At 48.3% G+C, this 16267-nt stretch overlaps 1 protein-coding gene, 1 long non-coding RNA gene and 1 other non-coding gene across 3 annotated transcripts in view; 2 read left to right on the top strand and 1 right to left on the bottom strand.

Annotated features, from left to right (window-relative positions):
- Nucleotides 1–1959, bottom strand: part of CIB4 (calcium and integrin binding family member 4) — a 52420-nt gene extending 50461 nt beyond the window's left edge. The window contains 2 exon segments of the mRNA NM_001164713.1: nucleotides 1444–1478; nucleotides 1905–1959. Coding sequence (NP_001158185.1) covers nucleotides 1444–1478; nucleotides 1905–1958 — 89 coding nt within the window. The 5' untranslated portion in view covers nucleotide 1959.
- LOC132659384 (uncharacterized) overlaps nucleotides 1–16267 on the top strand; it is a 31675-nt gene that overhangs the window by 7390 nt on the left and 8018 nt on the right. The window lies entirely within an intron of this gene.
- On the top strand, nucleotides 3925–3996 carry TRNAE-UUC (transfer RNA glutamic acid (anticodon UUC)). The gene has a single exon. It is a non-coding gene; the product is annotated as a tRNA-Glu (tRNA).

The following is a 16267-nucleotide window of genomic DNA, read 5'->3' on the forward strand; positions in this document are numbered from 1 at the left end:
TTTACATAAATGTTTACTATAACATTATTGATAGAACTAAAAGTCATAAACAACTTAAGAGTATGTTATGGGGGAGGTGGTAAAATAAATGACATTTCCTGTATAGGAAAGAATGTCCCATAGTCACAGAATGAGAGAACTCTATGTGCTTTATGTAAAGATAGCCAACATGAAAACTTGAAAAAAGGTCCAGAACAGTATAATGCTACACTATAAATTGGTAAATGCTGCAGTGTGAATGAGATAAAAACTTTGAAGGATATTTATGTAGATCTATCTATGAAAATTTTTTCTGGAAGCCTTGATGAGAAACCAACTGTGAACAAGGGTTATCATCAGGGAGAAGGCCTGGGAAGGAGAGAGACACTTACTTTTCTTTTAGAATATTTATGCTATTTTAATTTTCTGGCCATGCTCACATATTATCTTTCAATTTTATTTCATTTTTATGCAAGTGTTCCTTTTTTAGAAAATATCAGTGAGATGCATAAGTAGTAGGATGTAGAGTTTTGTCATATTTTTCTTTATTTCTAAAATGAGCAAACACTCGTTTTAAAAGGAAAGCGATGACACCCGGTGACTGTCCCTGGTCTCCATCACTTCCTGTGCCCTGGACACTCACCAACCCCCCACCCCCATGCCAGGAGAGTCTCATGGTTGTGGCAGAATCATTGCCCTCCCAGGGACCCCGAGTGGGAAGTGCAGCCTCCAGGCTGGGTGTTGTCTGGGGAGGGTGAGTCCAGCAGAGACAAAGAGGTGAGAGGGTTCTGTGGATCTCAGGGCAGTCTCCTCACTCCAGCCTCCCTTCACCCCACCAACAATGCCCTGGAGACCCCCTTTCCTCCTCTCACGAGTTTCTGATGAGCACCTGGCCCAGGCTGAGTGATCTTACATCTCTCATGCTGTCTACTCCCTCTGCAGCCCCGTGAGGGAGCCTCGTGTTGGCTGTCTCGGCCTGGAGCCTTCCTCTCTGGCCATCACCAGCATAAGAACAGGGGGTGGACTGCGCATTATTACACCCACCATGCTGGGAGGCAGTGAGGCGAAGCTCGGGAGGGAAGGGAGGACTAAGAGGGATTCAGCGGGGCATCAGCTTTACCCAGCTAGAGGACCACCTAGCGGCATGAGCTGCGGACCTGTTTCCCAAGTCCTCTCCTCCTTGTCCTCATCAACCCAGGGAGGCCCTGTCCATCTCTGCAGTTCTATGAAGAAACCTTGCCATGGATCCCATAGCAACCTACAATCTGACATTTCACTGTAGTTGGGCCCTGGGAATCGTGACCTTGGACCCGGGACTGGGGTCTGTCTCTGCCTGTCTGCTGCCAGCCTTGTCTCCAGGACTTTGTAGCTCTGAGCAGGGACCACATTCAGGGACCAGAGTGAGGCTGTACCAGGGTAAGATTTCAGCTCCAAGGAGAGGGAAAGGGGGCCCCCTCTACTCACCACAGGATTTCATTCCTGGTCAAGAAGGTCAAGGCCTGAAACAAACCACAGACAGGTGACTTGCCCACTCCGTCCAGCCCTGCCCTGGCCGTCTGGGGAGTGGGCAACTTCGGGGGTTGGGAGGAAAAGCTGACACTGTCATTGAACAACCAGGGAATGGAGGCTCCTAGCCCTCAGCAGCAGATGCCCGAGGTGGTGGCAGAGGAGGAAACAGTACCCCATCTCTGATGGCCTTGGGAGGGAGCACAGCGGTACAGGCCTGCAGAAAGAATCGGAGACAAGGCGAAAGCCCTGGGATCTGGAGCAGGAAACAAATCGGGAGGGGCCCTCTGAGGGCCAGTGTGGGTCACATGGATGTAGGTTTAGTGAAGGCAGGGACTACAGTGAGAGTTTTCCCACCCCTCCCACCTGCCTTGGGAAGCTCCCACCACTGCCCAGAATCTCCTGCTTGACCTACCCACCTGGTATTCTTCCAAATCCTCCCAGTGCATCTGGTACCTCAGACATTGCCCCATGCCAACCCCACACTTCTCTCTGCCAGCAGCAGAACCTCAGCCCCAAGGGCTCACCAGCTGTGCACCAAGTAGTTGGTTGCCATGGCAACCTGCATTCCACCTTCTGCCCATTCTACCTGAGTCCCTGAGTGGGCAAAGAAATAGATTCTTTTAGTTCCAGAGGCCAATGGACATCATCCCCAAAACAGCGAACAGAAGGGCAGCCCAGTAGCAGGTTCAAGAATCGTGAGCCAACCTTCCAGATCTGCCAAAGGCTCACAAGACAAGTGTTCCTGGGCAAGCCACTCAGCCTCTCTGTGTCTCAGTTTCCTCATCTGTAAACTGAGGATGATGGTCGTGGGATTGTGGTGAGGATTATTTGAGTCAATACAGATAACAATGCCTTGTACATAATAAGCTTTCAATAAGTGTCAGCTATTAGAACCCAAGGACTATGCCAGGTGCAGGAACACAGAGATGAGTAAGCATAGACTCTGACATCAAGAAGTGGCCCAAAGAGCACAGTAAAGGGCATTCCACCCCATCCATCCTGTCCCTGCAGAAGCCAAGGGCACAATCAAATCAGGATGATACGAAGAGGGTCTATTAAAGGGACTCTCCAAAGACAAGGTCAGGGTGTGTGGAAACCACTCAGGATCACACAGAATCCAGGCTAATAACCACAGAGCCGCTACCAGTCCTGGCCCAACACACACGGAATCAGTACCCCTGTACCATCCCCTCCACTTCTCCCGATCTCCCATGGGGATGGAGAGCAGAGTGGAAAGTGAATCTAGAAAGATGAAGTCTAGCACAGACCTCAGTATTGCTGTCCAGGAGTATCTTTCCAAAGCCATCCCCTCCTGGTCTCAGTGCCAGTGTTAGCTTCCTGGTCCTTGTACCCACGTCATTCCACACCCTTTCCCAGGTAAACAGCTCAGAAGCTTTCTCATAGAGCTAGTTTATATCTCTGGAAATGTGGCTGCTCATTCTTCATCATCTGCCCTCCATGGAGAGGGAGACTGGCAGAAGAAACCCAGGAGCCTTCAATCCTTATTTACTAGACAGACACAAGTAAAGTACCTACAGGATGCCAGGTGCTCAGCTTGACCCTGAAAGAGATGGGTGAATGTGGTGTCAGCTTTCAAGAAATGAATATTTGCCACATACACAGACACACACACACACACACCATGGGAGATTGGGTAGATGTCATCAGAGAGGTAATATGAATTACGAGTATTTAGAAGAGGAGAACCCTAGGCAGGAAATCTTCATGTAGGTGGTGGCATTTAGGTGGTTGTTACGATATCATAGTTAAGAATGTGGGCTGGTTGCATCACTTCTTGCTGCATCCCCTTAGGCAAGTCATAAAACTACTCTGAGCCTCAGTTCCCTCATCTGTAAAATGGGAATAATAAATCTCTACAGTATTATTGCAAGGCTAAAATTAAATGATAGATATAAAAACCTCTAATTTAGAAAGGTGCCTGGCACAATAAATTCTCATTAAAGGGGAAATAATATTATTACTTTTTAAAGTTGGGCCTGAAAGGAAGGGTAGGATGTCAGCAGATACAGTCAGTAATTTCCTCTCATCTTCTGGTAAACTGTCTGAGCTTCTATTCTCATTTATTGAGCAGCTTCTTTCACTAGTCTGTGTCCATAGTGACTGTCCCTTATCGTCCTCACAGAGCCCTGGGGAAGATGGAAGTTGGTGGGGTTCTGTATGCTATGGGGTCACTTGGCTGGCCAGGGGCTGAAGGAGGATCTGAAGCCTGGATTGAGATTGCAGGCCTGGGGGTCTCCCCAGTGCTGACTGGGAGCCAGGGGAGCTGCCAGGCCGCACCCCAGAAGGCTGCTTCCTTCTCAAGTCTCTCTCAGCCCTCCTGTCCTAGGAGGTGCAAGTAGCAGCAGGCTCTGGCATGTGCGTTTAACACCTGGTTGCTACACACTACAGGGAGAGCAAAAACATACTGGAGGGAATTCCCTGGTGGTCCAGGGGTTAGGACTCTGCACTTTCACTGCAGGGGTGCAGGTTCGATCCCTGATCGGGGAACTAAGATCCCACAAGCTGCACAGTGTGGCTTACTTACTCAGCTCTTTGTTGAGCCAGGCAGTGAGACAGAATGATTAAGCCAGACAGACAAGACCCTACCTTGATGGAACCAGAGGCCCATAGGGAAACTAACAACCCCTTAGATTGTGATAGGGCTATGAGAGAAATAAAGCAAGAATGAAGGGTGGGCAGGAGAGGCTTCCTGAGGAGGGGCCATCTGAGCGGAGACCTGAGCCACAAGGAGAGGGAACCAGGCTAAGTCTGGGGAGTTTTCCAGACCCAGAAAGCAACGACATCCAGCTAGAATTTAATGACACTGTTTGGCTTTCCTTATGTTTATTTATACTCTTTCCTCCACTTTGAAAAAGATACAGGCTTCCCTAGTGACTCACACAGTAAAGAATCTGCCTGCAATGTAGGAGACCTGGGTTCAATCCCTGGGTCGGGAAGATCCCTTGGAGAAGGGAATGGCAACCCTCCAGTATTCTTGCCTGGCGAATTCCATGGACAGAGGAGCCTGGTGGGCTACAGTCCATTGGGTCCCAGAGAGTTGGACACGACTGAGCGACCAACACTTTTACTTGCCATATATAACTGTGATATGTTCCCTTTACAAATATTACTTGGTGAAAATAAACAGACAATCTAAAGGAAAATATTAAGTAAATAATTAGACAGGTGGTGAAGAAATATACCAGAAATCACAAAAATGTCTCTGCCTCACTTCACACACAGGTAACCAAGGTTTGCAAACTCTGCTACCTTCCTCTCTCCTTTAGTTTTCATGCCCTCACATGACCCTTTTCCCAACTCCTGCCCACTGCACCCCTCGCTACACACAGGCTCTCAACCTAGAAAGGGCTTTCAGCGGTTCCTACAATTAACAATAGTACCCATAAGAATGTCACCTTGCATTTGCATTGCATCGCTTTGTAATTCCAAAATGCTTTTCTACATGCCATCCCATCTGCTCAAGAGATAAAAGCCCAGGCTCCTTAAAAAAAGAAAGAAAAATCCCCATGCAATTCTGCCTCAGTACACTAACCAACCAGCATCCTTACCTTCCTCCAGCCAGTTAAATCTCTCTGAAAAGGGTGTAAATGAATAGATAATGCTGTGACAGTGTTGAACTCAAAATGTCAGCAAATTTGGAAAGCTCAGCAGTGGACCCAGGACTGGAAAAGGTCAGTTTTCATCCCAATCCCAAACAAAGGCAATCCCAAAGATGCTCAAACTACCCCACAATTGCACTCATCTCACACACTAGTAAAGTAATGCTCAAAATTTTCCAAGCCAGGCTTCAACAGTACGTGAACCATGAACTTCCAGATGTTCAAACTGGATTTAGAAAAGGCAGAGGAACCAGAGATCAAATTGCCAACATCTGTTGGATCATCAAAAAAGCAAGAGAGTTCCAGAAAAACATCTGCTTTATTGACTACACCAAAGCCTTTGTGTGGACCACAGCAGGAAAATTCTTCAAGAGATGGGAATATCAGACTACCTGACCTGCCTCTTGAGAAATCTGTATGCAGGTCAGGAAGCAACAGTTAGAACTGGACTGGAATAATAGACTGGTTCCAAATGGGGAAAGGAGTACCTCAAGGCTGTATATTGTCACCCTGATTATTTAACTTATATGCAGAGTACATCAAGAGAAACACTGGGCTGGATGAAGCACAAGCTGGAATCAAGATTGCTGGAAGAAATTAACCTCAGATATGTAGATGACACCACCCTATGGCGGAAAGTGAAGAAGAACTAAAAAGCCTCTTGATGAAAGTGAAAGAGGAGAGTGAAGAAGTTGGTTTAAAGCTCAACATTCAGAAAACTAAGATCATGGCATCTGGTCCCATCACTTCATGGGAAATAGATGGGGAAATAGATGGGGAAACAGTGGAAACAGTGTCAGACTTTATTTTTGGGGGCTCCAAAATCACTGCAGATGGTGACTGCAGCCATGAAATTAAAAGACACTTGCTCCTTGGAAGGAAAGTCTTGACCAACATAGATGGCATATTATAAAGCAGAGACATTACTTTACCAGCAAAAGTTCATCTAGTCAAAGCTATGGTTTTTCCAGTGGTCATGTGTGGATGTAAGAGTTGGACTATAAAGAAAGCTGAGCACTGAAGAACTGATGCTTTTGAACTGTGGTGTTGGAGAAGACTCTTGAGAGTCCCTAGGACAGCAAGGAGATCCAACCAGTCCATCCTAAAGGAAATCAGACCTGAATATTCATTGGAAGGACTGATGCTGAAGCTGAAACTCCAATACTTTGGCCACCTGATATGAAGAACTGACTCATTGGAAAAGACGCTGATGTTGGGAAAGATTGACGGCAGGAGGAGAAGGGGACGACAGAGGATGAAATGGTTGGATGGCATCACCGACTCACTGGACATGAGTTTGAGTAAACTCTGGGAGTTGGTGATGGACAGGGAGGCCTGGCATGCTACAGTCCATTGGGTCGCAGAGTCAAACATGACTGAGCGACTGAACTGAACAGAAAGCAGGCCCAGGCCTGCCCAGACAGTTCTGCATGCTTCCCCTCCAGGGTCCCTCCCTGCAGGAATCCTCTGCGTGGAATAAAAATAATTCTTCGCAAGGTTTCTGTCACCTGCCAATGAACTCCACCAACTGTTAAAACGGTCACCCCTACTCCAACCTTGATTTAGACATCTCTTCAAATTCAAAAAGGACTGAGAAGGGACTTGTATCCAGAATACATACAGAAAGCTAACAGCTCAACAATAAAATACAAAAAGGCCAACTGAAAAAATGCACAAAGGAATTGCATAGACATTTCTCCAAAGAAGAAATATGTGAATGGCCAAGGAGCACATGAAAAGATGCTCACCGTCATCAGCCACGAGGGAGGATGCAAATCAAAACCACAGTGAGGTACCCCTGTGCACCCACTAGGATGGTGAGGATGTAGAGAAATTGGAGTCCTACACTGCTAGTGGGACTGCGAAATGGTGCAGCCACTTTCGAAGAGAGTTTGGCCGTTCCTCGAAATATTAATGGAACCCCACGCCAGTACTCCTGCCTGGAAAATCTCATGGACGGAGGAGCCTGGTACACTGCAGTCCATGGGGTCGCTAAGAGTTGGACACGACTGAGCGACTTCACCTTCACTTTTCACTTTCATGCATTGGAGAAGGAAATGGCAACCCACTCCAGTGTTCTTGCCTGGAGAATCCCAGGGACGGGGGAGCCTGGTGGGTTGCATAGTCCAGTCTACGGGGTTACATAGAGTCGGACATGACTGAAGCGACTTAGCAGCAGCAGCAGCAGCAAAATATGAAGCAGAATTACCATATGTTAAGAGCAGGACAACATGCCCAAAATGGAGTCGCTCATACTAAGCCCCACATCACCAAACTGAAACTTAATTACAGTTACAGCTCTCCCAGAAATGGAATCTTAAACCTGTCAATTAGGAATCAGCACTAGTGAAGGCTGACAGACCCCTGCATCCCTGCAATCCACACTTTGCTACTATACTTCCTTATTCCCCTTCCCTTCTACCTATAAAAATCTTTCCTTTTGGGAATTCCCTGGTAGTCCAGTGGCTAGGAATCTGTGCTCCCCAATACAGGGTTCACAGGTTCGATCCTTGGTTGGGGAACTAGATCCCACATGCCACAGCTAAAGATCTGGTGTACTGCAACTAAGACCCAGTGCAGCCAAATAAATAAATATTTTTTAAAACTTACCCTTTTGTAGAGCTCCTCAGATCTCCTTTCTCCCTGCTAGATTGAATACCACTTGACTCTTGAATCTTTGCTGCTGCTAAGTCACTTCAGTCATGTCCAGTTCTGCGACCCCAGGCTCCAGTGTCCATGGAGATTCTCCAGGCAAGAATACTGGAGTGGGTTGCCATTTCCTTTTCCACATGAATCCTTAAAGCCAATAAGAACTTTAAAACTTACTCAGATGAATTTTGTTTTTTAACACATACAGCCCAACAATTCCATTCCTGGGTATATACCTAAAAGAAATGATAACATTTGTTCGCATAAAAAACTTATACATGAGTGTTCATAGCAGCATTGTTCATAACAGCCAAAAGGCAGAGACAGCCCAAGTGTTCATCAACTAATGAATATATAAATAAAATGTGACATATCCATACTATGGAGCATTATTCGGCAATAAAAGTACATGACGTATTGATACATGGTACAATGTGGATGAAGCTTGAAAATATTAAATGAAATGAAGGAAGCTATTTGCAAAAGGCCACAGATCGTATGATTTCATTTATATAAAATGTCCAGAATAGACAAATCCATAGAGACAGAAAGTAGATTAGCGGTTGCCAGGAGTTTGGAGGAGGGGAGTATGGCAGAGAGGGGTTACTGCTAATGATACAGGATTTCTTTGGGGGATGATAAAAATATTATAAAATTAGATGGTGCTAAGAAAGGTAGTATTAGAAACAGAGATAAGTCAATAAAGGAAAGGGACACAGTTCTGTGAGTCCCCAGGGTCAGGGACGCCCTCTCTGCTCACCCATACCGGGATATGAGATGTCCAAGGACTCACCAGCATCCTCCTCTTGGAAGCTGTCTGGAGGCAGACCCCACAGGTGTGTCCCTCATGCAATCTGCGCTTATTTTCTCTGTTTCTGTTTGGAACAGCTCATTTTACCGCACCCAGTTTGCACCACCAAGTTGACAAAAGTGAAGCAGGACCAGAGATCAGAGTCATCTTTTATAGGAGAAAACAAATTGTTCACGTTTGTTTCCTCTTAAAAATAAATACCTAAAAATAAAGTTAGATGGTGCTGATGGTTGTACACCTCTGTAAATACACTGGAAAATATCGAGTTGTACATGCTGAGCGAATTGTATAGCTGTTGTTCATCCACTCAGTCATGTCTGACTCTGCAATCCCATAGACTGCAGCACGCCAGGCTTCCCTGTGTAGAAGGTCAATTAGATCTTAATAAGGTTTTTGCAGAACTTCCCTGGTGGCTCAGACGGTAAAGCATCTGCTTACAATGCGGGAGACCAGGGTTCAATCCCTGGGTCAGGAAGATCTTCTGGAGAAGAAACTGGCAACCCACTCCAGTACTCTTGCCTGGAAAATCCCATGGACAGAGGAGCATAGTAGGCTCCTACAGTCCATGGGGTCGCAAAGAGTCAGGCACGACTGAGCGACTTCACTCTCTCAGTCTCAAGGATTTTACTAAAAATTATTTCAAGGAGTGTGTCAGTGCCTGGCACATAGTAGGCCCACCATAAATGTTATTAAAGGAATGTATACATGAGACACAAGATTTTGGAATAGTTTCGGATCCATTTCCTCAGCCCGAGAGTTTTCTGGCCCAGGGGGAGCCACCCACTGTAGTTATTCAGCACTGGAAGCGGTGGGGGGAGGGGGAGGAATCTTGCTGGAGCAAGCTGCTGAATTCTGAACATCAGCTAGGTTTTTGTTTGAATTCCCCACAGCTGAGCAAACTGCAAAGTCACCCTCTGCATGGAGAAAGAACTTTCTCAATTCTTTTGGTGTGGCAAGAGGCAGGTCTGGGGGTGCTGAGCCTGGGGCATCCTGGGAGGCAGGAAGATAAAGGGAGGAAGGCCTGCCCTTGCCGTCCTGGGGACAGAGGGATGAGGAAAGTAGTGAGGACTCCTGGGTGCTGAGAATCTTGGTGTTCGAGTCACCCTTCCTCCAGCTCACTGAAGGGGAGGGTGGTGGGGCTGCATGTCTCTAGAGTTCTGCCTATGGTCTCAGCCATTCCCAGCACAGTGCAGAGTACAGGTGCCCCAATGCCAGGGGAGGTGTGACCAAAGCAGGGCTCTGGGTGTCCCTGGCCATGCAGGGGACCCAGAAGCTTCCTCATGCCCTAAGGAGAGCACCAGAGGGGCTGAGAGTTCAGACAAAGGCCTAGCCAGGATGCAGAGCCCAGGAAAGCACTTTCCCAGGAGCAATGGGAAACCATGGACCTCCACAGGGCAGGTCAGCACATTACCCCGAAGGCTAGAGGTGGCTCTCATGCCTTATTGGGCCCCAGCAAAAATGCACAGAACAAACAGGGACTCTTCCCCACAGCCAGTGAGCCTGCCTCAAGCACCCTGATACAGCTTGGGGTAAAGAAAGAAGCAAATGAAAGTGCTAGTCACTTAGTTGTGTCTGACTCCTTGCTACCCTATGGACTGTAGCCCACCCGTCTCTTCTGTCCATGGGATCCTCCAGGCAAGAATACTCGAGTGGGTTGCTACACCCTCCTCTAGAAGATCTTCTGGACCCAGGGAAAGAACGGGTGACCACAACTGAAACACTGAATATTTACACAGAGGGACTGGCTCATCCAAAGAGACTGTTTAAACCTGTTCTTTGTTTCCCATTTACATTGTCTGAGGGGCAGTAGGGCTGATGTAGGGATGGAAGAGTGGGGGACCTGAAACAGAGTAAGTCTTCAAATAGATGGAACACTTATATGGGAAAGAAATCATTCAACTTGGAAGATACTGAAATATGATTAATGGCAAGTCTAGGGAATGGAAGTCTGAGAGGAAGATCTGGGGTTTTTCAGAGAATAAACTCTACCTTGCACACACCCAGGAAAGACTCCATGGCCAGGCCAGGAGAAGAACACTGAAGTAACAGTGCCTGGAGGGGACCTAGGAAGCCAGGGGAGAGCTCCAGCCTTGAGGGGGGTCCTTGGGCCCTGGTGACCTTCACCAGCCCAGTGAAAGAGCCTGGACACTGACGGTGGGGAAAGGAGAGAAGGGTGTAGAATTCTGGACAGGCACTCCCCCACACTGCCCACTGCCTTCAAGCAGGATGGCTGTTTACCATACCACATGTCACCTTCAACTCAAGGGCAGTTCTCCTGCCTCTGGGTCCAGCTTCTGGGATGAGGTTGGGACATGGGCCTATGCTTGGAGAAGACCCAGCCCCATGACAGGTGGGCAAGGCTTCCCTGGTGAGATAGGAAGCAGGTACGCGCACGTGGGCCCAGTGCAAGTTTGCACGAACCCCAGGTAGTTAGAGTCTACCTGGGGTTCATGCAGACTCCACAGGCGAAAGGCGCAGCCCTCCATAAGACTCCCCTCACTTCAGATATGAGGTGCAAATTCTGGGGCTTCCCAGGCCACCTGCACTGCTACTAAGGGGCCACTATCCCCTCAGGTTTGACGATTTGCTAGAACAATTCACAGAACTTAGGAAAGCAGTATACTGATGTCTAGTATTATAAAGAATACCAATCAGGACCAGCCAAAGGAAGAGACACAGAGTGAGTGTCAAGTCTCAGAGAGTCCCAAATAAGAAGCTTGTGTGTCCTCAGGATGCATCACCCGCCTCCTGGACCATTGATATGTGACACTGATCAGGAAGTGCTCATCGAGCCCAAGTTCAGCATGTTTATTGGGGTTTCATCATGTAGGCATGGTTGATTGAATCATGAGGCACGTGACTGAACTTACTCTCCAGCCCTCCACTCCTCCGCAGAGGTTGGGCTGACATCAGCTAGCTCAAAACCCAACCCTCTAATTGCATGGTTGGTCTTTCTGGCCCAGCCAGCCCCCATCCTGAGTCATCTCATTAGCATGAGCTCAGACATGGTCTGAACAACCCACCAGGAAGAGCGAAGATACACACTCCTATCACTTGGGAAATCCGAACGGTATAGTAGTTCCCTCCCTTGAGCCACGGACATAAGCCATCTGAATTCTTTATTACACAACACTAGGAAATCTGGAGTGGGTTGGAGTACAGTTAGAGAAATGAAGAACTAGATCCAATCTTTGAAAAAGAAAGGGACCGCTTCCTCCCCAAAGGAAGAGTGAAATTTATTGGGGGGTTAAACAGATTTATCCAGAGGAAGAACGTGGACAGAGAATATCTTGAAATTTAAATCTTTGTGTTTTTTTTCCACCTTATCATGAGAGACTTTCTTTTTTTTTTTAAGTCTCCCGTTCACATTGCCTGGGGGGAAAGTAAAATTGTTATAGTAGAGGAAAAGAGCTAGAAACAGCCAATATTCCTTTTTTCTTATGAACAAATCAGGCTTTTGAGAATCCCAAAAAAAGGCTGAGGGAAGCAGAGTCCAGAGTTTATAAAAGGACAGAGAAGAAGTATTATGCCACCAGGGAGGTGGGGCAAAGATCTGGCAGGGCTGGAGCTGCTGCCACTGCCAAGGCTGGGGAGCTCGAGCCTGCAGACGAAGCGTTTGCTCACCACGGAGGGAGCACCACTCACTGCCCAGAAGGAGGAGGCACACGAGTGACCCACGGGTCCAGCCTCGCTGTCACTCAAGGAGGGTCCAATAGAACAACACTTTGTTTCCCAAGGCTCTGCTGAGCCCCTCTGAATTGCTCAGGTCCACAGACACTCCCAATCCCATTTTCAATGTCCCAGGACACCACAAAACTTCGCAGAAAAGAGTGTGGGGACTCGGCACTCAGAGGGTGGAGGACTGGGGAGAAAGGTTTGTAAGGAAAGCCCCAGCTCCTGTTCCTTCGTGGGGCTGGACAGTGGCACCCCTGCCCCTTTGCAACTTGTATCAGATGCCCTGGTGACCTGGGTCCCACTCTGACTTCCAGGGCTGCCCTGGGGTCAGGTCTAAAAGAGCTTGATCCATCTCAGAGTCTTGCCTCAGGGACTCTCTGTGTTTTCTGTCCAAGGATTGCTCTAACAAGAAGATTCCTCTGCCTTGGGGTAAGCATAGCCCAGAAGTTTAGGGTGACACTCCGGGGTCGGGGGTGGGGGGTGACCATCCACCTGTCAAGGTGGGAACTGGTAGAGAAAGGTCCCCTGCCAGCATGGCTGGGTGACAGCTGTGGGAAGCATTCTGCGGCTTCTCAGCAGGGCCTGATGAGGTCGAGGTCACAGCCCTTGAGACAGAGTGATCTGGACAAACACTCCCAACTGGGCTCTTCCTCTTTGTCCATCTCTCTCCTCAGCCCCTCACTCATGTGTCCTGGGATCAGCTCTCAAGTAAACCAACTGCACAAAAATGCTGGTTTCAGTCCCACTTTGAAGGACACCTCTCCAGGACACCCAAGGCATTGTTGGGAACCTCTTGGGAGGCTGCCCTGCTACATGAGAAAAAAGGACATTCCAAAGATTCTGCATTCTGACTGGAGCCGTCCTGAATTTTTAGTTCTAAATTCCTATAGACAAACCTCAAAGATCACCTCGCTGGTCCCCTTCATTTTACAGTAGACTTGGGGCTGGGCAGGAAACTCTCGCGACATCCCTTGGGGAGTCGATGCAAAGTGGGCTCTGGAACCCAGGTCCAGCTCCTTCCCAGGTCTCCTCCCTCCCAACAGGCCTCTAAAAACCGCTTGCCCGAGGTCATCCAGCTGGTTTAATGAGATCCTATCTGTGGAAATGTCTTGTAAACTGTGAAGCATTATAAAAATGCTATTTGTCATGATTTGTGCCAGACCTGGGATTGGAACCCGAATCTACTGGCTCCCGGGCCAGTGCGTTAAGCCCAGCAATAAGAAGAGGCATTAGACAGCAATTTAGCATTCTTTATTTTTAGAGTCACGCTCTCAGAGACACTTGCTAACTAGAAACCCCATTCCAGCCTCCCTCTCTCTCCCTGCACCGCGTTCTGCTCGGTGGCTGGCAGGGTGGGGGTGGCGGGGTGCCGGCGGACCTCTATCTTTTATTCCCTGATTCAAAAACCTATTTACAAATCTTCTAAGATATCTCAGGCACTTTGCTGGTGCTGAGCATGTGGTGGTGATCGAGACAAATATAGCCCTGGCCTTAAGGAGATTGGCATCTGGTGGGGAGGAACGTAATCAGTAATCGCTTGGTTAACTCTACAGTTGTTTCCGTGCTGTGCTGCGAACAGAGTGCAGGACACATTGACAACGCCTAACCAGTTCTAGCGGTCAGGGAGGCTCCTTTGAGAAGGGGTTTAGCAGAGACCTGAAGGATGCACGGAAGAGAATCAGACAGGAGACGAGAAGGGTGTCTTCTGGCAGGGGAGCCACCAGGCAGAAAGGATCTCAAGAAGGTGCTGGCAGAGTTGAGAAGGGCTTAAGGGTGGAATGTGTGTCAAGGGCAAGAGTCAGGCAAAGCAAGACTGGGAGAGGAGTTGGGGTTTGAACACACAGTGTGGGTGACTCCATGAGGGTTTATCTTCAAAGCTTTCCTCAGAGCAATGGACGTCATTGAAGGGTGTTATGCCGAGGAATGACATAATCAGATTTTTGTGTTCAAGGGGTCATTCTGCTCCTAGGGTGGCTGGCGAACATGCTGGAAGGAGGCCAGCCTGGCTCTGTGGAGGAATGTGAGGAGACTCCTGAGTAACAAGGGAGGGGGGAACAGTGCTGGGACAGGGCAGCAGTGGCGAGAAAGAGTTGGATGAGTTTGTGTGACATTTTCAGGTGGAATCAGCAGCACTGGGGGGTTGGATGTGAGCGGGGGGTGGGTGCGGATTGCCAGTGGGGACCTTCGGGATTCTGACATAAGCAGCAGGGTAGATGGAGGACACACCCCTTCCCGAGAGTGGGAGCCCCAGCGAGGGACAGAAGTCGGGGAAGAACATGATTTTGGATGTGTTGAGTTTCTGTGTGGCAACTTCCTGGAGATGACAAGTGGCAGTTTGGTCCATGGGCCTAAGAGCTTAGAACAGATCTCTGAGCTGAAGACAGACATTTGGAAATGTTCCAGCGTAGGTGATACTCAGATCTTGTGAATGAGATCCGCCTGAGACCGCAGTTGTGATGGAGACACATTCTCTGCCCTCAGGGAACTTATATTATAAAGAAGCGATTAGAGGATGCACTTCTTGTAACGTCAGGGTGGCTCTTTAGAGACCAGTTCTCTCACCAAGAGCTAGCTGGGCAAAATCCAAAAGCTATCTGCTTGCAGGCAGTTGGGATTTGAAAGGTCAGGATCCTAGAGACTTGGGAGCCTATGGAGGTGACATTCGGTGCTACATGTACCCTTAAGGTCTCCCTGGCTCATGAGCAGCATGGGGCCAAGAGACTAAAAACAAGCAGAAAGTGATGATGAACTGAGTTAGAGAACTTGAGTTAGAGGTTTTGGAGATCTCATAGGGTAAGGAGAAAAATTTGGTGTTCAAAATACCCAGGCAAGTGGGACTTGAGGAGCAAGGTGTCAGAGAAAGAGAACAGTAGGTTAGTTCCCAGTTCCCAGTCGCTCTTCCCTGAAGGCACATGCCAATTCAGAAGCAGCGTCGGCCGGAGCAGTGAGGGCTGAGTGGAAGGCATGACTGAGAGACCAGAAAGCTGAATGGCGTTGGGGCAGTAAGATGGGGCTGGGGAAGTAAACTGGAAATCAAAGGCCCACCCAAGAGGAGGGACCCTAAAACACAACCAGATTCTCCTGGAGAACCCCAGAAAAATGAGGCGCTAGGAGCCTACGTGCGTCAGAAACAGAGAGCCTTCAAAGTCTGATCACCAGCTTCAAGCCACCTCATCCCCAGGCTGGATAAAGATGGCCTTCCAATGTTCAACGTGCCTTCCAGAAAGCCGAAATAAATCCTTTCTGATGAAACAACATTGGTCAGAGCCAAAAACATATCTCTGGACTTCCCTGGTGGTCCAGTGGTTAAGAATCTGCCTGCCAATGAAGGAAACAGGGGTTTGATCCCTGGTCCGGGAAGATGCCACACGCTGTGGGGCAACTAAACCAGTGCAACACAGCTGCTGACGCCTGTGCTCCTAGAGCCTGTGCTCGGCAACAAGAGAAGCCGCTGCGGTGAGAAGCCTGTGCACCACAGCTAGAGGGTAGCCCCTACTTGCCACAACTAGGGAAAGCTTGCATGCAGCAACAGAGACCCAGCACAGTCCAAAAAAAGAGTGTCTCTATAATAGAAACAGACCCACAGGTGATCCAGAGAGTGGAGTTATCTGATAGACTGTTAAGTAACTGTGATTTAAATGGTCAAGAAAATCGATGACAAGAGGGAGAATTTCACCAGAGAACTGCGATCTATGCACCAGAATCAAACGGAAATTAAAGTGGCATGGATAGAATTCAGCAATTAATATCCTTGAAGAACGGCTAACGTTTTTTCATTCAGCTAGGAGGAAGGGCACCTCAGGGGCAGGTAAGTGCCCTATGAAAGCTCACAGTTGGCAGCCTGCAAACAGGATGGAGGGCGGGGTGTGGGGCTGGCAGGGCCAGCGGCAGCATTCTGTGCAGGAAATTCAGAGAAGGCCAGTTGGAACAACAGGATGCTGGAATTTGAATGCTGGATGAAGAAATTTAAATTTTGTTCCGCAAAGAGTGAACAGTAGTTCTGTTTGTCTGTATCTCTGGGTTT

Source organism: Ovis aries, chromosome 3 (assembly GCF_016772045.2).
Source record: "Ovis aries strain OAR_USU_Benz2616 breed Rambouillet chromosome 3, ARS-UI_Ramb_v3.0, whole genome shotgun sequence".
NCBI classification, from domain to species: Eukaryota; Metazoa; Chordata; class Mammalia; order Artiodactyla; family Bovidae; genus Ovis; species Ovis aries.